The 24,110-nt window shown below is 40.9% G+C and overlaps 1 protein-coding gene across 11 annotated transcripts in view; it reads left to right on the plus strand.

Moving 5' to 3' along the window:
• The window catches only part of KALRN (kalirin RhoGEF kinase), a 548,250-nt gene that overhangs the window by 229,962 nt on the left and 294,178 nt on the right, over nt 1-24,110 (plus strand). For all 11 annotated transcript variants that reach the window (XM_054176436.1, XM_054176489.1, XM_054176457.1 and 8 more), the window contains one exon: nt 13,757-13,879. In XM_054176436.1, coding sequence (XP_054032411.1) covers nt 13,757-13,879 — 123 coding nt within the window. The remainder of the gene's footprint in view (nt 1-13,756; nt 13,880-24,110) is intronic.

A 24,110-nucleotide genomic window follows, 5' to 3' on the forward strand; every position in this document is an offset into this window, starting at 1 on the left:
CAAGCTGCCATGTGAATAAAAGATCATCATCTTGTGCCATCCTTTGTACTTAGCCCACTCAGACTGAAAGAACAGAGAGGACAAGCACCATATGCAAGAGGAAGTGTTTGCACTGACACAGAATTTCTAATACCAGGTAGAATGCAGAAAATGGATGCAGATAGGTCCCTAAATTGTTGAATAGGCAGACACCAGCTTACAATATCAGATCTTGAGTTTTCAGAAAGATAATTATATAGATTGTATGGAGAGGAGGCTTAAACAGAGTCTGAGTTGGGTGTATAAACAATAGTTGAGTGCATGTTCATATGGCACCTAGCAGAATAAGGTACTGGACCTGTCTGGTGTATTGACTGTTTCCAGAAAAGAAATGCAGATTTGCAGTTGGAAAATGTCCTTGGACATGTAAGGGTAAGGAAACATTCCTACTAAATACTTATGAGTTGGGTTGCTTTAGTATAGTACTGGGAATATTCTGCTTCACTTAAAAAGTTTTGTTCAAGATCTTTCTAGCAGCATCAATCAAGGACAAAGAATTAACACATAAAATTCACATCAAAGAGAGAAACTGTATATCTGTAATCTATGTATTTCCCCAAATACCTTATGCCAGCTCTAATCACTTTAATTACTTTGCACATCTTAAAACAATGGAGGCCCTAATAAGACAGTCTGTAGTAATAACTCTTTGTAACAGCAGCTTTCCATTAGTTTTCAGTGTTTATTCAAATGCCTTCTGTGTCATGTTTCTTTGTGATTTTGCATTTTAAAATAATTGATCTCTTGCTACTGAGTACTGCTCCTGCTTGGTCTTGAAGCACATCAATGCTCTCTGTCATGGATAAGCCACTATGAAATGTTCTGATGCAGCTGAATGAACAGTCTGATATTCTGAACACATCTTTGCAGATTTCTTTTTCTGAGGCTCAGTCATAGTAAGACAGGACTTGGGCTCATGGATTCCCTAAATTGCTGGGTCAACCTGATCTCAGCTCCTTTTTTATTATTTAATTATTATTTTTTTTCCCCAAAAGAACTAGTTGTGCCTAGAAGCAGGAAAAAAGAATTGTAACAAAGGGTGGTTGTGCACAGAGTGTGTGTTGACAGTTCTTTGTGATGCTGTGAGCATAAATGTCATGTGCTAACGAGATTTCAGAGTGGGATCAGCACCTTTTACTTTGTAAGGCTTTGAGGGTGGCAGCTAAACTGTTTCAAGTCTGCAATCTCTCTCCATCTTATTATGGACACCTAAGAATTATTGGGGAACTGTGGGGTAAATCCTCTTTGGCATCTATAAGGATAAATTATCTGCAAAAACATTCGTCTTTAGCAGGAAGATGAATCCTGCATAGCTTCTGTCTCTCAGTTCAGGGACCTGCATGCTGGGACTTGCAGTCTTTGCAGGCTATAGCTCTGAATTAAGGATGTAGCTAGATGACATCTGCTCTGTTTAATATGAAGTAGGCTTCTGACAGGTTGTTAATGCTATCCACAATTTGTTGCCCCCAATCTAAAGTGAAGAGTTGCTGGAGCAGGAAGTAATCACAGTGGGCTCTGTGGGAACTGTTCATTACTTTGACCACTGCTGGTCACACTTAATAAGATCCTGTTCTTAGTATCTGTGGAAAAGAACAGGTTTTTGCAAGACCAGGAGATCATTATTTAAATTTTTAACTTCCCTCAAAGCACAAACAGAGCTCATTCCTGCTAATTGGATTGTAAAATCAAAATGTCTTCGTTACTGGTGATGTTCCAGAAGGAGCTTGCAGCTTTTTCACACTTTTTCACAGTTTCAAGCTTGTAACCTTCAATTTTCTTATGTATCAGTCCAGGTCTTCCCTTATGCACCAATAGCATTGTGAACATTTGCCTTTCTGCCTTTCCTTCCACCAGTAGAAAGCTGGGGAACAAATCTAATGACAAAAGGACAAATTCACAAGTACACACCAACTACTTTGTGCTGCTCCTACGACTGAAAACGGCTACAAACCCAGTTTTGCCATCTGGTTTGAGGAAGTGTGGGATTGCCTTGCCTGCTGAGCAGAGCAGTAAGGGAATGGGATAAATATATAACAGAAATCCTCTTCCTGGTGGATGTTGTTCTAGTGGTGAATGTCACCTACTCTTGTTGCAACCATTATTCTTTCCCTCTGGAGGGGGAGGCAGGACTTAAACTGGAGCATACCACTGGCTTTCTGTGTCTGCTGTAGCAAGTCTGTTGCTGGTTTGACAGCTCTGAAGATACAAACTTCCTTCTGTAATACTTCCATGGCCCTAGTTCAGACTCCACAAGCAAAGCACATCAGAATTTTCTGAAGGTATTTTGTGGCGGTGATTTTTAGATGCGAACAGCTGTCCATCAGGAAGGGCAGTCATCTGCCAGAGCCCTGATTGCTTTTGAGTTGGACTGGCTTTGGAGAAGCAAAATGAAAGTACAAAGCATGCAAAGTTCAAAGCTAAAAACTGGGAATGAAAAACCACAGGGGTTAACTGCCTTGCCTTCTGTCACACGGGAAGCCTGTTATGCAGTGTGAGTCCTGATGTGATGTTTAAGGTAGATATCTCGATGCTTTCCATCTTCCCTGTGCTGCCCAATCTGCTTTTTTAATTTTCAGGCAGCTAAATATATTGCCTCCACAGAACCTGGAACTGAATGTGATCTTTTTGATGAGAATGTAAAAACTACAACAATGCCTCACTCCACTGCAGCAGCTAGCCATGAGGAAGGCTTGCTCATTTCCTTCATGCTAAGTGTGCCCTATAGCATAGTTACAGCAGTCTGTGGCTGCTTTCAATCCCATTTACACTGGGCCATCCAACACACTTGTGACCTTTCAGTGCAAGAGGGCAGAACATTAACTGAGTGATGGCGTAGTTCCTGCTTGATGTTTCCAGCCTCTGGCATCAGTCGCCTCGCAGTCCGTCAGCTGCTGACTGTAAGAACCGGCTCCGAAGCCTGTTGCTGCTCCTGCTGAAACTGGAACACAATGTGCTGTGCTATTTGTAGTTTCCTGCTCCCGACACTGGATACGCAGTTACTATTCCTTTTGCTTCCTCCATGAATATTAGAATGGGTCCAAAAATAATTGAAGGCAATATGTTCCAATGGAATTTTTTTCTTTTTTATGCTTTTGAACAAATTTCCTCTTTATTTTGCTTGCCAATTTCGATAGGGAGCATTTCAAAGCTGTTTCGGCTTCTCCAGCTAGGCACCACTGGGAGGCACAGGAATGCTGATCAGTATGGCAAGAGAAAGTGTTTTGGCATCTCAATGCAAACTTAAAACCAAATTTTAAGGATGAGTATAGCATATTATAATGATGAAGTTCTGCTTTAACTAATGAAGACAAGAAGATAGAATGCTCTAAAGGGCAATGAATTTCACACATCTAGAAAAAGAGTAGAAAGAGGTCTGCACAGTCAGAGAAAGAAAAGAAAGCTGCTTGGTTATTTAGTTAGTTAGTTAGTTATCTGATCCTTAAGAAAGTTAGGCAGTACAACCCTAGCTGCCAGGAAATAATGTAATTAAACTGTACCTGAGGTTCACAGACTTGTCATGCAGCATCTTTCAGATGCAGCTCTGAGATATTTCCTAAATTAGTGTCTTCTTGGTACTAAGCCTGATTGACCTGCTTTATATGGCCCACCCTTGGCAGAGCTTGGGATCTTCAAACTATATCTTTAATTAGCCTCCATGTCTATTTATAGGGAATACATGAGCATGGATGTGCAGTTGAGAGGTTGTTTCCTCAGGAGCTAGTGATGGTTTAAGAGTTGAAACCAAGAGTGTGGACTATAGATCATTTCCAGTAGTGCCAGTGCCATTTTAAAACAACTTATAAAAACTAATTCAGAAACATTTTCTTGACCTTCATGTATTGCAAGGCCCCTCTGTATTACTTTGCATGGAAATCCTGGGTGCCTTATGTCCTACACAGGAGCTGAAAAATTGTTGCAATCAAAACAGTCTTGAGTTGAGTAATTTTATTCATTTTATTGCTAATCAACACAAACTTCTGATCTTGATTTGGGTGCTGAGAGGAAAAAACAGGACACACTCTCATAAATACCTCTTCTACCCCAGACTAAATGTCCTTGATTTTTTTAGTGGTTTATACCCAGTCTATCAAAATTATTCTGGTGACAGGACAGGCAGCAGGGGATGTTGGTCACAATATTTGCATGATATTATTTCTACTTGCAACTTTTGTGCTGCTGTTTCTTAGTGTCCCTGCTCTGTTGTGGGCCACCTGCCCATCCCTTGGGGGTGTTTCTGCCCCCTTTGCCATGAAGGACTCCACAAGGGGATCTCCACATGAGCAGACACTCTTATTTCCTTAGCACCTCACATCCAGGCACTTCCCTGGCTGGTGATCATATTAATGTGATGGTAAGGCTCTACCGTATGGTGGTTTTCTGGTGCTCAGCACCAGATCTGGCTGAAACCAGCTAAGACTGGCTCAAGGTGAGCCACAGCCTCCTGCTAGGCCGCCCCACTGCTGCCTTGCTGCACAGACAGGGCAATGCACAAGCACCCTTGTACCCAGCCAAATCCCTGGGGAATCACAAGCCGCTCTGAGCTGGATTTTGAGGTTTACGACCGCACTGAGATAGGCCTTAAGGCAGCCCCATGAAAACAGAGGCAGTGCTGAGGGGGCAGCAAGGCCCAGTGCCACCTGTGGAGCACGTACCCTCAGGTGGGGATGATGTCCACCCTCCTAGCTTTCTGCGTTTGCCAGTATCAAAGGAAAACATTGAACTGGTTGATTCAAGGGATGGGGAAATAGCTGAGGCACAGGGCTAGGGAGTGCTGGACACCCCAAAATCCAGCAGAGAGCTGATGTCCTTGGCTTCCGTCTGGGCAGAGATCCCAGATCCCGCCCTGAAGCGTGACAAAATGTTGAGAGCTTGAACCTCTGATTACACCACAGCTGTATCTCTGGGACTCAGACACAGGTGATTTTGGTAGAAGTGCCATGCTTCTGATACAAAGCAGTAAGTATCTGTCAGGCTCTTTTCTTTTTCATGGCAGCCTCTGGGAGTCACAGGAATGTCACACATCTAGGCAGGAACAGAGCCAGGTTCTATAATAAAGTCACCAAATTCAGGCCACATTTTCACCTCGGTGAAATTTTATCTCACTGGTTCTGAAATCTGAGAGGAAGAGCTTTCATCTGAGGACCCCCTCTCATCTGTTCAGAATTTCACAATTTTTTTCCATTTGCAAGCCAGTTGTCTATTTATGTCTTTTAGTATTGCATTTGCTATCCAGCCAATGAACTAATTTGCACTTAGACAGCAAGGTGTTCTCTGTAGATGATCTGTGCCCAGGAAAGGCCATTTCCATTGTAGGGAGCAGAAAATCTTTTCCAGGAATGCCTGAGTGTTTGATGTTACCAAGTGTGGTGGAAAGGCACACTATTTCAAAAACAAGTAAACAGCACAGATGCGTAAAATACACCCAGATATCATTAGTCATATTTATATGTTCTGTATCTGTAGTTGTCTTCCACCTTTGACAATAAATTATTGCTTCTCTACTTGGCATTACAGAAATCAGATGCCTTACTTCGTGCGTGGCTATGGCTTGGTATCTGTCAGTATTAAAAACACATATCTTAGTTTGGCATTTAGTAGGAACACTCAGCGTGAGTATTGTTGGGAATGGTGTTCTTACATTAATACAAAGCTATTTGTCACATCACACATCTAGCTAATTTTCTAGTGGGTTGACAGTTGGGCCCATTGTCTGGAATAATTTAACATGCTGTAGCTTAAACTTACTGTACTCTATGAATCATATACACAGATATTTATAACGGAAAAACTGTGTTCATGCAGCATTGAGATCACACAAATACAGCTGTGGGTCTGAATCTTCAGCTAGTGTAAATTTGGCCTTACTGGAATGTCACCAGTTTACCCTGGCTGAGGATGGGCCAAACACATGTGAAAGGGAAAGATCTGGCAGAAACATTTGCTTGTCCATCACCATCTGTAAACAAGAGACAAACACAAAAGCAAACACAACTTTCTGTTTAGTCCTTGGCTTAGCAAAGCATTTAGTTGTACTCCAAGTTCTATTTTAGACCTCCAAGTACTTTGATTTAATTATGTCTGTATTTATAGTGTGGCTATAGAAATTAGAGCAGACTGGGATTTTTTGTTTTTATTTTTTTTAAATTCTGTTACAGCAGTTTTCATCAAACTTGTTGATTCATTAAAAAAAAAAATTGAACTGTTCTATTGAAGTCCAAAATTTATTCTGGGGCCAATGCATGCCTGTCTGAGAATTTTCCTCGTGACGCTTCATGTAACCAGCTCAGTGCCAAGGCCCTGTGGACGCTGCTGGGTTTTAAAGGCCCTGATCAGTCTGAAGTGGGTTTGATTAATTGTAATTATGATTCTTGTCTGAAGGCACTAGGGGTCTTTCCTGATTGATTGCATTTTATAAAGGTGGCTCACATGCAAATCTTTCCAGGATCAGGCCCTTGAATATCATCATAGGCTGCATGCATACCACAGATCTGTTGCATGGCATTATTTTTTTTTGTTCAAATACTGGCTAAATTCAGTTGCAAGAGCTGTAAGGAATATGGCTTGCTTTATCTTTAACTGAATTGTTGTGAATACTTGAACTCACTTAATGAGGTAGGAATAGACTTTGTAGCTGGAAAATTAATAAACCTCAGGAGGGACTCTGGCAGTTAACATTATACGTGTGTTCTTACTTTGTTTATATTGTGGAAACATATGAAAATGAACTTGTTTAGCTGTAGATGTCCTCAGAGTGGAACTTTCCATTTTCTGGTACAAATTAGTCACTAGCACTGGCTGGATAGCTTTGAAAATCCAAAATGCATACAGTCTCTTACATGGACCTCTCTTCAATAAATAATGAGTGCTTATCTCTAGTGTTTTCCAACCTAGGGATGGTGGATATAAAGTTTCTAAGTAGTTGATAAAGGTATTCAATAAAACAGATTTATATCCAAAGACTTTAATTAGCTATAGCACTTGCCTTGAAAAGTTTTATGGGCCACAAACTGGAAAAAATTGGAAAGCACTGATGTAATAGGGATTTCATCTGGCATAAAATTACTCTTCTACCCTCTACTGAACTACAGGCAAGGTACTCTTTTAGATTAGCTTTTTCTGCTTGTTTTCTCTTTGTTAGCAGTATATGGAGACATAGTGGGAGAACATATTTATGCCTAGCGCATTACATATGAGACTGACTGACTTTTATTACAAAGTCCTGCCTCACATTTTCTAAGTGCTCTCAAATTTGCTCTTCTTGTTTGGAACGTAACCCAAGTTTCACTTTTCAGAGCAAATCCAGCAAATGCTACTGGTATATGTCAATATTTATACAAGAAGCTACCAAGATAAAAGATAGTGAGGTAAAGATAGTGAGGTAAAGAAGAAGGCACTAACGTTGCTCTCCTACTTTTGTGATTTCTTTTCTCAAGTTGATGCTAGAAGCCCTGCAGAGGTGATACTAGATGATGTCAGCTGGAGTATTTCCAGAAAAAAATGTATAAAAGTCAACATTCTGTAAAGTTCTGTTAGGACCTTAGTTTGGTTAAAAAAGTAATAATGAACTCTAACAAGTGCAGAAAGAGGATGTATATCTTACAAAGAGATCAAAGAGCCAACTCATGCGAAACAAAGAGCAGGAGAGAAAATGAACCCTCCCTATCCACACTGGAAAAGATTAAATGCCTAGGAAGAGAACTTTTCTAACTTAAAGGACAGTGTTGACCCAAGATCAAATGTGTATAAATTTGCCATGAGTTTGATTTAGGTCAGAGAGTGTATCAAGAGTTCAGTAACAGGAGCTGAAAGTTTCTGGAACTGGTTCTCATAGGAGGAGCTGAGCTGTGGTATTTAACTAGTGAAGTAGTGAAGGTGGAGCTTCATCCCTTTATGAAAGGAAATTTGATACTGTGGTTAGCTGCCAAAAGCAGTGATTGGACTTGACTTGAGTGTCCCTTTGGGACTGTTTTCTTGCTATACATACTATATTGTTCTTCAAGACAGTGTGGTTATAATGGTTATCATTCTGCCCTTACTTACCCCATGAGTTCGATATTTATGGCTCAGAATTTACAGAGAGGATGGTTTGCTACAAGCAGGTTCATAATTAATTCCAGCCCTAGTAGTGTGTTAGATACATTTGGGATGTATTATTTTTAGCATGTATAAATAATTTCATTAATAAATATATTCAATTTGCTGGCTGCCAAAACCACGTGGGCTGTAACCCTCCCATCTACCACTTGGCATAGGGTGTGTTGCCAGCCATGCGGTGGGAGCATCATCCTGGGGTGCTCTGCAGCACGATTTCAGGATCCATTGCTAATGTTCCTCAGCAAGCTCTCACAAAAGCCAGAGAGTAGAGGTTATTATTTGAAATGATGTTATAAATCTCATTTTATCTGAGATAGGGCTGGACTGCACACAGTCTGCATACATGCTGCTCCATATCTGTGTATTCTCCATTTTTGAACAGATGTTCTTACCCTGTGTTCACTAGCCTGCCAGATGTTACAAAACCTGGGAATACAAGGAGTTACATTCTCCCTCCATAGGACTTACTCATGACCAGCTTGTCTAGCACTTCACCTGGATTTTCTAGTAGGTCATCAACTATGATGACAAAACAGGAACTCATTGCTGCCAGCAGGACTGATGTTGGAGATATGATCTGATACCCTAATTCTCAAGTGAAGTAGCCTTGAGACCAGATGTGCAGTCATTACTGGTGTGTGTATGATCATTAATCACAGCTAGGGTAGATGGGTTGCCAAAGTATAGGGTGGAGACCTTTAGAAACTTTCTTAGTTCTTCTGACTCTGTCATAAGAGACTAATTTTCTTAATTAAATGTAGCACGTTTTCAGAATGTGCATTCACTTTTTTGTTAGAAACAGAGACTACAAGAGATAATTCCATTGGAAGTTTATCTTCTGGTTTAGTGTGATGAACCCCTCCCTCCAGCTACTCAATCACTGGAAAACTCTTAACTACTTAATTGGTTTCCACATTATCTGTGGTGATGTGGAGAAGTGCCAGTCTGGGACACATTGAGGACAATTTGTTCACCTCTTTTAAGTGATACAATGCCCTATCTCAGTTATTCTGTGCGCCTGTTTAGTGTGACTTCATGACTGCAGGAATGATTAGCAGAGTTAAGAGAAGAATTAATTCACTGGCAGTCAGCATGTCTCCAACTAAAAAGTAAGTCAATGGAATAATTAAAGATCCATTAATTTTATGATAAGCACTAGGCTAGGTTTGTTAGGGCAGTCTTTTTCATGAATGGGATGAGATCAATTGCTACAGTGCTGTATAGCAGCGGTTCAGGGCAGGGGGAAATCTCAGCTGAAACATTATATCTGGTTTAAGATGATTCCACAGGGCAGATTCCCCAGACTACTCTTTATTGTATTATACCCTCATTCCTTTGACAGGGAAACCAGCTTATCAAAGGAGGTTGGACATTTTTCTAGTAGTTAGCCTCTTGAAACTGGGGCAGTCCTCACAGGCTTGAGTAAAATAGCAATTGTTGGGTCATTGCCATGCTCACATCCTTACTGGTGTGCTTTAATTAAGCCAACTAGGCAACACACTCACTTCTGGAACACAGGAAGCATCAGTGGGGTTTATGTGGAAAAAAGTTTAACTTGAAAGCTTTCAGGAAATATAGCTAGTAATATGGGCCAGGCCAGACAATGCTGACAGACCATCACGTTGAAACCTCCTGGCGACGCACTGCAAACTCTCACAGCATCATTAAGTCACCCAAAATCTAGGATCTTTAAGCCTCAACTTCTAGTTATAGTATTATGAGAAAATTGCTAGGTCCATTTTAGACTTCATGGTCAAAGAAAAAAGCTTGAAAGCACAACTCACTAGATCTTAACAGCAAATGTGATGCCATTTTTAGGTAACTTTTGTTTATTTAGTAAAACCCTATGATTATTAAGAAAACCTCATGATCTGTGGGACTGTGTGATACTTATTTCCATGCATCCTTGATTAGGATGGGGAAAGTACAAAGTTTTCCCTGATGCCAAACCTGTGTGCTGTACTATTTTCTGGATACCTGTTGAGTAAGCATTAAGCAGAAGTGCTTGAGAAGTCTCTGGAGAAACCAGCCCCAGAAATAAAACCATTGTATCCAAATCCAAGCAGTACTGTGCCATGGGTGTGCTGCTTTGAGAGTCAAGTTGGTATTTCCACACAAGCACTGGACTGAGCCATTCATCAGTACCAGTCTTTCTGAAACTTGTTTGGGTATCCCTGCTGTAGTAATGCATTGCATAAGGTAGACATGTCTGCTCTCTTGCAAAGCCCTGGTTGCTGTGTAAAGCAAGAGTTATTCTAAATATGGCTTATTAGTCATTAAGACTTAAGAGCCATAAAAGTTTTTTTACAGAGCAAAGTGTATCATTAACTATACTTCAGACTGTTGTGAATCTGCATTTTTTGACTCTGCACTCATTCCTAGACATCTTGCTTCTCCCAGCTCCAAACCACAGGAAACACAAAACTCTTAATTCTCTGGGCTTTCAAGTGAGACTTGAGAGAGCTGGGGAGAGATTCCAGAACATATTGATGAGGGATAATTTGCTGCAGGCATAGGCCAGCTGAAACCAAAGTGATTTTTTATGAAGAGTGTAATAGAAAGATTCAAAGTCTAAACTAAAATTGAGTATCTTCCAAAATTTGCTATTGTCCATGAATGGAAGATTTAAAAACCATGATGTTTTGGAAGGGAGTACACATCACATCACTGAGATCTGCTGCTCAGTGTAGGTTTCAGACTTTTTGAAGGTACATCCTTTGTTCTGCTGTTGTGTATTTCAGTTGAATAAACAAGATCAAAATATTGAAAAATCTATAAATTTTCTCTCTTTCTTTTTTTTTCCCCTTTGTGGTTCATTACCGAATTTAAAAGGCTGAAGTGTGGTTTAACTTAACCTAGATTCTCATCCAATAATGTGTGCATAGATTAGATGGAGGAAATGCTCCCTATCCGCAGAATAATAGATTGCTAGTTAAAATTACTTGTCTTAAAAAGATCCTGATTCGGCTTTACTGAGCAGAAAATATTAGATTTGCTGTTTATTTTTAGTGGATTGCTGCCAGTTTTCTCCTCCCTGAATGTCTTTAAATTGTTTAAAGCATATAAAAATGTTTGCATCAAATGTATCTGCTTACAAGAAATCTGTGTTGGTTTCTCAGCAGAGATGTAAAATCTTCTTGTTGAGACAGGAACTTTGGTGTTGTGGAATTTTCCTTTATTGGCTTTATGGGGTGGTTCTTTTTGCCTTTGTTGTTTTTTTTTTTCCCCCTTAAACCTACAAGTGTGGCAAATTATTTTGTGTTAATGTTGCTTATTGAATCTTAATGAAGTGAGGAAAGGGAATCCAGTGAGGAAAGGGAATCCAGTGAGAAAGCTTTAGGTGTCTCTTCAGGTTATAATAGGTGGTTTCATTCTCTTTAATTGCCAGTAATATTTGAAATCCCTGAACTTGTCCTTGCTGAAATCTTGTGATTTATACTTTCTGGAAAAAAAAAGAAGGTGATAGGTCTGATTTTTATCAGCTCTATGGATACAAATAAGAAAGCAACTGTGTCAATGATACTCCTCTGGACTTGGAGCCTTGTAACTTGAACTAAATTTGACCCTTATTCATCAGCACAAAATACAAGCTAGTGTACACTCTGTAGTTGCAAGTGTATTTTTGTAAGTAAGAGATTAAGAAGTCAGGCATGTCTGACAAATCTGTGGGGCCGGGTCAGTGTAGTGTGTCTGGTAGCATTGGAGCACTTGCAGTGTTTATTTGCCTTTTGATAAAAGGGATATTCAATATTATTTCTACAAATCCCCTGCATAAAGCAGTGCACTCCCACGGTGAATTGAGTGCTCAGCACGAAATGTCAAGTTCATTGCAAGAATCTTAGGTGACCCATAGAGAGCCTTTACTCCTAGGAGCACCATCTCTATAGGGAACCGGTGACTGACCCCGAGCAACCACAGCAACACCCAGGGCCTGACCAGTGGGCTCTGAGTGTTCTTCAGCTGCTGCAGGTCAAAAATAGTTATTCAGTGCTGAAGAATAGAATATCTCTTGACTGGAAGACATGTCAATGCTATAAGAAAGATCTGGACTGATCCTTTCACTGTAAGATGTTTGCTTAGATGGTACGTCACTTGCCTTTACACCGCAAAACACTTCCTCTAACACCGAGAACTGCATAGACCAGGTTGGAAGAGACCTTTGAGATCATCACATCCAACCTATCATCCAACACCACCTAATCAACTAAACCATGCAACCAAGCACCCTATCCAGTCTCCTCCTAAATACCTCCAATGATGGTGACTCCACCACCTCCCCAGGCAGCCCATTCCAATGGCCAATCACTCTCTCTGTATAGAATTTCTTCCTAACCTCCAGCCTAAACCTCCCCTGGTGCAGCTTGAGACTGTGTCCTCTTGTTCTGGTGCTGGTTGCCTGGGAGAAGAGACCAGCCCCCACCTGTCTACAACCTCCCTTAAGGTAGTTGTAGAGAGCAAGGTGGTCTCCCCTGAGCCTCCTCTTCTCCAGGCTAAGCAACCCCAGCCCTCTTCAGTCTCTCCTCATAGGGCTTGTGTTCCTTTTAATGAATTAGTAAATTGGAGTTTTTATTATAAGAGAGTCTTTAACAGTGGACAATTCACCAGGATGTGGATGAGAGAACATGGTTTAATGAGATTCTGTGACAAAGTTGTTTGCAGAAAAGAGGAAATCTGAGATTGTAACACCTGCAGAGCTGCAGACAGGAGTAAAGAATTAAAGAGTTTTGTTTTTGTTGCATTTAGTCTCCAACACAATACAAACCAAGCCAAACCTAAACAGGCTATCTCCTAGCTGACTTGTGACACCTTGTAATGAATGAACGTGCTGCAGATTGAAATGTCCATTCATATGCTACAAACCAAGGAATTTGTTTCACCAGCTTTATTCAGTATATTTTTATCTGTGTCTGAAGTCCTGGGCTATCCATTTTTGCTTGGAAATACATTGGGAAGAGGGAGAATTTTAAATGTGTACTCTTTATAGGTATTAATAAAGTATTTTTTTCCTTTTTCTCTCTTCATCCCAAAAATAATAAGTGGAAGACAGGACTGAGTTCTGGCTTTGGAATTGGAAATACCTAAGAAACATGAGTGTAGGAAGTAAAGTGGCTTTTTGAAGTTTAACATTTGGAAACTTTATGTATAGATGAAAAAGAAAGGGGGGGGGGGGTGTGAAAAAAATCACATCAATAATATTATTGGAATTTTTTTGTCCATTTCTGGATTAAGGGTTCTTTATGAACTGCTAGGTCTTTGGTCAGTAAAGCAACCTCTGATTTTAGGTCCTTCTGGTGCCATCTTTTTCAGTATATGAAATTCTCATTACTTATAGGAAAAGACTATGAGATCAGCTCACTGAGGAACATGCTTTGAGCTACGTTTCCTGACCTATCCTTCTGTTAATAGCAAAATATGGTGACAATTTAAATGTGTCCATTGCTCAGCAGCAGCTTGTTTGGGTGAGGAGGCTCGATGAGGGGGTTTTGACTGTCTTGCGTATCCATGTGTGTCAGAACCGTGGGGGTTTATATTTTGCACCATCTCTGCCTTTTCATTTCAGCCCTAACACTTTGTTCTTTGTTTGTCTGTTTCCTCTTCCTCTATTCTGTGTGAATACTTCTAGATGTTTGACTGGATCAGCCACAACAAAGAATTGTTCCTGCAGAGTCACACGGAGATCGGCGTGAGCTACCAACATGCCCTTGATCTACAGACGCAGCACAATCACTTTGCCATGAATTCCATGGTGAGTTGAGGGCACGCTGTCAGCAGTGGGTCCGTGCGCATGAGTGAGAAAAGGGTCAGTCCAGGGAGCGCTGCGGTCCTCAGAGAAGTGAATTTACCAAGGTGGGACTTGGCTGTGTTGCTCTTTCCACCCAGACACTGATATATGATTATTTCCTCAACTTAAGAGCAGCACAGCCCTGTAGACTTTGTTTACATTTGGGAGAGCAAATGCTACATTTTTAAAGTTTGGGACTTTTATTTGACTGGAAATTAATGAGAGCTGTAGGTGGCACCTTCATAATTTATCCTTCTCCCCCGCACACCCTGCTAAGGTACTTTTCAAAACCTTGAAAAAGAGACACTAATCAAGCTGTCAGTTGCAGCCACAGTGGGATTTTGGCTTTTTCAGCAGTTAAATGGTCAGTCTTTTTGAATGCAGCTCAATTCACCTTAGGGTTTGTTTTGTGTTTTTAAAAAAGCCTCATTATACATTTATAAGTACTTTGCTCACTTTCTTATTCTTTCTGGACATAAGGTATTTGTTCTGGAAACTGCTCTGCTTTCAGCACAGAAATGACAATAGAATAGAGAATAGAGAATATAGAATATAGAATTAGCCAGGTTGGAAAAGACCTTTGAGATCATCAAGTCCAACCTATCATCCAACACTATCTAATCAACTAAACCATGGCACCAAGCACCCCATCCAGTCTCTTCCTAAACACCTCCAGTGATGGTGACTCCACCACCTCCCTGGGTAGCCCATTCCAATGGCCAATCTCTCTTTCTGTGAAGAATTTCTTCCTAACATCCAGCCTAAGCCTCCCGTGGCGCAGCTTGAGGTTTTGTCCTCTTGTTCTGGTGCTGGTTACATAGAATACATAGAATAAACCAGGTTGGAAGAGACCTTCAAGATCATCGCGTCCAACCCATCAACCAATCCAACACCACCTAATCAACTAAGGTTGCCCAGGAGAAGAGACCAACCCCCACCTGTCTACAATCTCCCTTCAGGTATTTGTAGAGAGCAATAAGGTCTCCCCTGAGCCTCCTCTTCTCCAGGTTAAACAACCCCAGCTCCCTCAGCCTCTCCTCATAGGGCTTGTGCTCCAGACCCCTCACCAGCTTTGTTGCCCTTAAACAGAATATATTCATTTTCTGACTGTTAGCAAAATGTGTGTGTGCCCTGTGCTGCAGTGGCACAAGGCAGAGATGAGGCCTCTCTGAATGCTCTCTGTCAACTACACAAAAGACTCTGCTGAGTAAACCAGCTCCAATAGGTGTACTTCATGCTGTGCACGGTCAGACTACAGTCACACTGGGGCTGAGACTTCGAAGGTGGTAGTTGGTTCTTAAATTGGTGGTGTAAGTCACTAGAGAGTCACATCCTACTATGCCACCAAAGAGGAAGCTATTGGAGAGCAGCTGTCTGAAATATGAAAGAGAGGTCCTGAATTTCTGAGATCATTAAGGGCCACACACCTCTTTCATAAGATCACAGAAGTTAGCCCTGGTATGCTGGCCAAATTCCAGATCAGGTAATTAACTTCTCTGACCGAAATCCCACCCACCATTTCCATCTACCTAGCTATTCCTAACAAAAGCACTGTGTCTCACTAGAGCACTGCTTAACAGTGGAAGAGGAGAAATCTTTATATTGTCTATTAGTGTGTTTATTGTGATTATATTTGAAAAGAGCACTGAAAAACAGGCTCTAGACACCTGATTGCTAGGATTGCCATCACAATGCCATCTAGCAAAACACAGGGCAGCACAGCCATATATCACTCACTGCTGCTCACAGAATCCTAGCAAACAAATGCGCCCTGGAGTTTAGTATATTAAAATTCATTTGGCTTATGAAAGATGCAAAACTGGTCATAGTTCTTCATAAAAGACCATTAGAAGAGTCAAGCTGGGTCAAGTCCCTTTATCCTATTTGTGATACTGTCTGGCATTGTTTTCTTAAAATAACTGAGAGCTCAGCTTGGAAAGAGATAAGAGTTGTTAATAGGAAATTAACAGGTGACAGGGAGGGTCCCCCTAATGGAAGAAAAATTATTTTCCTTTATTCTTGTTCTGTCTGTCCCCAAGAGAGTTGGGGCTGTTCTGTCCAGTTCTGGAGCCCCTGTTACAGAAAGGATCTGGAGGTGCTGGAGCATGTCCAGAGGAGGGCCATAAGGATGATTAGAGGGCTGGAGCATCTCTCCTGTGAGGACAGACTGAAGGAGTTGGGGCTATTCAGTCTGGAGAAGGCTCCGAGGAGACCAGTGTCTTAAGGGGGCCTACAAAAAAGCTGGGGAGGGGCTTTTTAGGGTATCAGGTAATGATAGGACTAGGGGGAATGGGAAAAAAAAAAAAAGAAATGGGCAGATTCAGATTGGATGTTAGGAAGAAATTCTTCACCATGAGGGTGATGAAACGCTGGAACAGGTTACCCAGGGAGGTGTGTGAAGCCTCATCCCTGGAGGTTTTTAAGGCCAGGCTGGATGTGTCTCTGAGCACCTGATCTAGTGTGAGGTGTCCCTGCCCATGGCAGGGGGGTTGGAACTAGCTGATCCTTGAGGTCCCTTCCAACCCTAGCAATTCTATGATTGCATGATTCTAAGTGTACTTTGGGGAATGAGGAATGAAAAGAACTGAGACATTTGCAAAGATCTTGGGGGAACTTCTGGGGACAGAGACCTCAGTGGCTGCACTGTGGCTCACAGCTATGCCATCTCACCCTCTCCGTGATGCCAAACTCCTATCTAATAGCTGCCAGGAAAGAGACCTTTTCAGCTGAGGGGAAAGAGTGCAACAGATCAGGCATTTCCCATTTTGTGTGGTTTCCAGTGTAACCCACATGCATAGTCATATGGAAGCCCATACAGGTAGCGTGGTTCAATCCAGAAAGATTCTCTCCTCCATCTCTTTAACACAGAGGATCAGTGTGGAAGGGAATTAATACTGGGCACCTTTAACTTTGAACCTGTAAGTACAGTGAGAGATGCCACTCAATTCTGTTCTAATCTATTGGACTGAAATTTATGACTCTGGAGGAACCCCACAATGTCACAAATATGCCAAACACCATCTGTGTTCTCAGATAATCCTCAAAGAGAGCAGCACACCTGTAAGTCGTTTTTCAAACACTACTTTTCCTTCAGCTTTATTTTAAGGCCTGGAATCCTCTCTGATGATATCTTCCTTTTGCTTTTGGATCAACATCAATTCACACAGCAAACAGGCACAGTTCATTCAATTTAGATTTCTCCTTGTAAAAATTCTTGTGATACCCTCTCTCAGTAGGAACTTTCATAAAGAAAGTCTTCAACAGATTTCAGCTGTCAAACTGAAGTTACGTGAGGAGTTGTGGTATCATTATCAACAGTAGGCAAGGTCAGGATAAGAAAGACTGTAGAAGTATTTCAGGATACAGATGCAACTCAGGATTAGGGTGGGTTTTTTATTATTTTATTTTTGAAGTCTAAATGAGGCCTCCATGATATTTGTGAGAAATATCAGAGTTTTACTCAGTCCTTTCACAGTGTCACAGTATATTAGAGGTCGGAAGGGACCTCAAAAGATCATTGGGTCCAACCCCCCTGCCAAAGCAGGATCACTTAGGGTAGTCCACGCAGGAATGCATCCAGGTGGGTTTTGAAAGTCTCCAGAGATGGAGACTCCACAACCTCCCTGGGCAGCCTGTTCCAGTGCTCCATCACCCTCACTGTAAAGAAGTTTCTCCTCTTGTTGAGGTGAAATCTTCTATGTTCAAGTTTGAACCCATTGTTCCTTGTCTTATTACTGTGCACCACCAAAAAGAGATTGGCCCCCTCCACTTGACACCCACCCCTCAGATATTTATACACATTGATGGATCAGATCCTCTCTCAGTCTTCTCAAGACTGAACAGCCCAAGGGATCTCCGTCTTTCTTCATAGGGGAGGTGCTCAAGTCCCCTAATCATCCTTGTGGCTCTATTTCCTCATGACCTTTCTAGAGGGGATTTCAATGCCAGAGTTGCACAGGCTGGCAAGTGAAGTGAGTTTTACTGCTTTGACAAGGGTAGCTTGTGGAATTAAACAGGGCTGCTGCCTTGCAGAGGGCTGAGCATCCTATTTTTGGAATGGTAGATGTGAGGGTATATGAAGCTGAAAAGACATTTGGAAAAGGGTAATAACCTTAAGCTGCAGGCTATTTGAACTAACCTAGAGCTGCGGGGTTTATATCAGTATGGTGCTGCTGTCAGCAGTGATGCTCATTTTCAGATGAAGCAGATTCTTTGCTAGAAAAAAACATGGATTCACTCCTGGTGTCCCCAGTAGTCAGTATTGTGAATATGAGGCTGTTAGCATTCAGGAGACATCAGCTTGCTGCATAGGGGTGTTGGGCTGCATACTAGTCACTCCTGTTGTGGTAAAGAATGCAGGGAGAGCAAGAGGAGATGGAAACTGAAATGACTCTTTCCAGGTCACAGCCCAGCTCCTGTGGTAGATGGTAGGTTTGTCTTTTGGCACACACAAGCACCCTGTGCAAGCCTGCTTAAAGACACTCTGCATTAAGGATGAAGCTCCTGCATTTGTTTAAGGTAAGAGCCAGTCACCAGTGGACACAGGACAAGTCAACCTTCTTGAATGACTCAAAACCAGAGAAAGTTGGGCGATGATGCTGAACATACTGGTAGGACATTACATAGTAGTATAGTATAGTGTCAGTCAGGGTTGGAAGGGACCACAAGGATCATCTAGTTCCAACCCCCCTGCCATGGGCAGAGATACCCCACACTAGATCAGGCTGCCCGGAGCCTCATCCAGCCTGGGCTTAAACACCCCCCTGGACAACCCATTCCAGGGCTTCACCACTCTCATGGTGAAGAACTTCCTCCTCACGTCCAGTTTGAATTTCCCCACCTCCAGCTTCATTCCATTCCCCCTAGTCCTATCACTATCTGATATCCTGAGAAGTCTCTCCCCAGCCTTCTTGTAGGCCCCCTTCAGATACTGGAAGGCCACAATAAGGTCACCTCAGAGCCTTCTCTTCTCCAGACTGAACAGCCCCAACTCCTTCAGTCTGACCTCATAGGAGAGGTGCTCCAGCCCTCTGATCATCCTTGTGGCCCTTCTCTGGACATGTTCCAGCACCTCCATATCTCTCTTGTAATAGGGGCTCCAGAACTGGCCACAGTACTCCAGGTGGGGTCTCACCAGAGCTAGGTAGAGGGGGAGAATCACCTCCCTTGACCTGCTGGCCACACTTCTCTTGATGCAGAACTCCATACATACTCCAACACACATACATACATACACCTACACAGCTGACAGAGCTATAGCTTGATTGTCAGGGCTAGAAATGGAGATCAGCTCTGTTTCATGTGTAACAACACTTTAGTGAAGCAGAATCTTGCTGGGAACGGAGAAACCAGCGGGAAAGAGCTGTGGCTCATACAAGGTGTGTATGTTTTGCCATATGTTCTGATGTGTAGTCTGATTAGGTGTTTTTTTGATTTTTAAAAACATCCAGTACAGTTTTATCTAAGGAAATTACAGATCATGATGTTAGAAATAAGTAATTGTATGATGCTGCTGCACAACTGTCTTCATTCAACTGCCTTGTTTTAATTGCATCATCTTAGTTCAGTTCATGATACCATTTAATTTCTGTTGGAGACTGTTGGAAAATAGCTAGTGCATATTATTTCATAATAGTTATGTTCCAGTATGAGTAGAAGATTTAAGTCAGTGTCCTAGGTGCTAAACACTTTCAAAGGAAGAAATGGTCTTTGCCTTGCAGTCTGTTGTGAAAGGCTGTGCTCCTACGATATTTATATACATCAATTACTTCTACACATCAAGAATCTTCTTGCATTAAATTACCCAGTTATAAATATTTGTGAAGTTAACAATTAGGATTAAGTAACAGTGCAGAAGGTGTTAGAGAAAAAACTAAATCTGTGGTATGTGCTCATTGGTATTTATATCCTGGTGTTCCTCAACCTCTTCATCTAATACCCTTGGCTCCAAAAGAAAATAACAGGGATCCTGTCCACTTATTTTACCAGAGAAGGGGGAGGTTATTACTCTCAAATCTGTTTGCAGCCTCAGGTAGAGTATTGTAACTGATCCAAGTCTGAAAACTTCAGATTCTGGTGAGTTTTAATAAATTACTATATTCATATCAGGCTCACATCTGATGAGCCTTCCAGCTCTCTCATGCTCATTACAAAACTCAAATATTTAGCTATCAGGCTTTGGACTCAAGACATGGAGACTGATTCAAGAAGAATGACTTTTCAGACCCAGTTAATTGGTATAAATCTCTTGGTTTCCATGAATTGAGCATGAACTAGATCATGCTATATACTTTGGGATTTTGTTGAAATTTTGCTTTATAATTCAGATAGCTATAACACAATATATTAGTCCCAGCAGCTGTTGAATTGAGAATAGGTCAGCTATCATGAATCTGAGTACTAAAATAGTGAAAACTTGAAACACTCCTATTGGTTGTGAGGCTTGGGGTTGTTTATGGGTTTGGGGATTGGTTTCATTATGTCAACAGATTCAAGTCAATATTGAGGAGAGTAATGTAGCTGAGGATGGCTGTATGTTTATTAGGGGAAAATCTTCACTTCAGTGAAAGTTGGATCAGATCTTGGATCTTTAAGTTGTTTTGGTTTGGGTTTTTTTTTCCTTTACACTATACCTACCTTAAGCCTGGCATGAGTAATAATAGTTAAAATATTCTCTTCAATTCCTCAAGAAAAAAACACTCTCCCAATGTTTATTGGGTCATGCCCTTTGTCACATGCTCTTCCTATACATCTTTATAGGCATGCTGTGACTAAAGTTCCTTCTTGGAAAAACAATTTGTTACTCTGTTTTATACAATAATAATTCTTCCTTTCAAATGGACAATGTGGGATGTGGCGAAGTCGTGCACTTGAGATAATAAACCCTGCAGTGTGGTATTTTCCTTTCAAATAAGGAGCTTAGTTTGTTGGGATTTTTTTCCTACGATTCAAGTCAGTGCTTGTTTTCACTTCAGTTTCAAAATAAATTATGTTAGTCTTTATCACAGCTGTGTAATGTTTATGCTGAAGCAATAATACTTTTCACAAAGATGAATATTTAGCTCCGGCATCACCTCAATGATCTAGTAAATTCACTGGGGAAAACAACCCAGTGTTTCCATGTGACACAAAGCACACTGGTTGTAGTTCTGCACTTGGATACAGGGTACACGTGCTGTTTCTCCAACTGAAGCTGTATGAACTTGCTTTGCCAGGGCTTTTTTATGCCTGGATCTATTAACCTCCTTAAAGAATGAGTTATCACTTTATGTGGGACATGCTTTCAAAAGGCAGTGTTCAGTGCTGGCACTGCTTCCCGTCCTGCTGTCAGGGAGTTAGCTGACTGGCACTAGATAGCGATACCCATTCTCCTAAGAAAGTCACAATATATTTCAAACATGTTACAATTATCACATAAAGGCTAATGATGTCTGTTGAAAATTCCCAACATTTTCTATATGTAGGCTGAGCTAAAATGCCATCCAATGTTATTCTGCAACAGGCTACATATAATTGGCCTTGTTATAGAAACTTAAAGGTCTTAAATATATCTCATGAGTTTATTTTGTCACTGAAACCTTCTGGTTTGGATTTATGTGTTAGGTTCATTTTACAGATGGTTTCTAAACTCAGTAACACTGCAAGCTGGATTTATTATTTTTTTAAAATTTATCTTATCTATTTTATTTTATTTTATTTTATTCTATTTTATTTTATATTATTTTATTTTATTTTATAGAACGTTCCAGCAGTCAAATTCCACCTTCAATTAATCTGCAAAACCTTCCTCTTTCAGCCCACCTTCTCTCCTTGCCATCACAATATCTCAACTAGTTTTCTAGGAAATGAGATGAACACAGCCAAGTTCCTTGCAGATTTAATGCTCCTCACTGCTCATTTTTCTTTTGTGAGTGTAAGATATTCTTTGTATACATATATTAGGAGGAAGTATTGTTCCAGCTAGATTTGGAGGGTTTAATTTAGAGGGATGCTCTCCCAGCATGCCAGCTAGATGATCAGGGCTAAATTAAAGTATTTCCCTGTGGGAGCTCATTCTGCAATTGAAACTCCACTACTGTCAGTGCTTATTGCTGAGACTGAGGGCTGTTCTCCTACCAAATGTTAGGGACCTTAGCCCTGACTGCTTACAATGAAAGGAACACCTATGTTATAGACACTGATCATTGCTGGCCAGAATCATGGCCCCGTTTGCATGACAGAAATGGACTAAGACTTGGAGTATGCAGACTTGGAAGGCATTGCACAGGGCTTTCCTCACCTGAAGTTAAAAGAATGTCTTGCATGCCATGATGAGGATGTACTTATAGTGACATTTTCTTTTGTTTGCTTGTCAAGTGATTTTTAGAAAGCAAAAATCCCCTTTTTGGATGGAAGTTTCAAAGTTGAAATCAAGGCAGTGAAAAATTACCTCTAACGTGGGAAGTGGTTTTGGAAAGTCTACAAATACCTGTATAATACCTTTTATTTCAGTAATAAATGATGTATCTTAGCCAAAATTTGCGTGTATCCTTAGTGTCACTACAACAGAAAGTCAAGTGAAATGCTTTTACCCTTACTTCTAGACATCAATGTATTGTTCTTTCATTGTTTGACCTATTGTAGTCCTATATGGTCATAAAGCAGCAATCCCTTTCAGTCCTCTTTGGGGACACCTCTTAGTTTTGAAATAAAAGATGAGGCCTTAGGTTATATTTAAGATGAAACTCTATGAACCTTCCAGCCTGAAGGAAAAAAAACATAGAGTCACAGACACTAGTTGCTCTATTTAATTTACTGCCTTTGGGGATAAAAATATACATATAATAATGACATAGAAAAATCTCAATGCATTCAGTTTTTACAGGTAAATAAACCAAAGCAAGAGGAAGGTTTAACTTCATGAAATGTCAACAGTTGAGTTTTGGAAGTATAGTTTTTTGTTTCTTTTTACTCACAACATTGCACATTGGCAGGTAAAAATGAAATCAGTGTTTTACATTTTTATTCTACTTCAAGGTGGGAAGCAAGCGTTTTGCATCTTGTGGATTGTGGTCAATTAAACATTTTTCTGCTGCAACTCATTTCTGGAGGGCCTTAAAGCCACATTGCATTTTAACCTTAATCCACAACAGAGATTCCTTCTTTCTCAGTTTTGCCCAGGGAAACCATCTGTCCCAATAATAGGTCCTGAGACTGTAAAATGTGGTACTTCTGGTTTCAGATCTTTATCTGAGTCTTTCCTCTCTCTCAATTTTCTGTAAAACCTTGAATGAGTCTTATGCATCCTCATCCCAGTTCAGTGTCTCTGCTTCACTGTGGTGGGGCAGATAAAGTGGAGGTAAAGAGTACCTGTGTCTGGAAGTCAGAGGTATCCCCATTCCTCTGCCTATTTGAGATGTACAGCAGAGCACATCATGTCATGCTGCACTTGAATCTATTTATTGCTCAGAAATCAACAGGGGAAGATTGTGAGTCTCTGTTTCCTGAGCCTGTTCCACTTGGTGCATTAAGAATAGAGGTGGGAGCAGGTGACTCCCAGACTGCTCCTTCCTTTCTGCTGGAAAAGCTACGGAGTTAGTGGGTTGGCTACAGGACAGGTTGGTATTTTTCCATGAAAAGGTCTCATCTAGGAATGTGAAGTTTCATCCCTGAAAATCCTCTTCTCTGTATAAAAATATAACAGACATAATATATAAATCTTCCCAACTTAAAGAACAGACTCTATGAACATCTGCTGTATTTCAACTAACCTTACCTTTACTCTTTTACTAATTGATATATCTATTTACTCTATCTATAGGGAAACAGGGAATTCCCAGTTGTGTTTCTCTTTGCTCATTGCATTGCAGTGGCTGAGATAAATCCATAGGGAATAAGAAGTAAATAAATATATGCCAGTTGAAACCAACTGGTTCTTACATGAATTCAACTTCTTGCAGTTCTTCAGCAACTTTTCCTTCAAACATAGCAAAGTTCTGTGTCTTCATGTGGTGCAACTCATACAAGCTTTAGCAACTCTAGTGATGCCACTCTCTTTTCCACTGAAAAAGCTGAGCTGATATGTTGCAAAATTATTTTGGCTGAGGCTCTCTAATGAAGATGTTTTTGGTTGAAAGACTTAAATAATTAGTCTAAATTCCAGTTTCTAGCCTGGAAGACACAAAGAAGTGTTTAACTGCAACTGGTGGTCAAAATT

This window comes from Dryobates pubescens, chromosome 2 (assembly GCF_014839835.1).
Source record: "Dryobates pubescens isolate bDryPub1 chromosome 2, bDryPub1.pri, whole genome shotgun sequence".
Lineage (NCBI taxonomy): Eukaryota > Metazoa > Chordata > Aves > Piciformes > Picidae > Dryobates > Dryobates pubescens.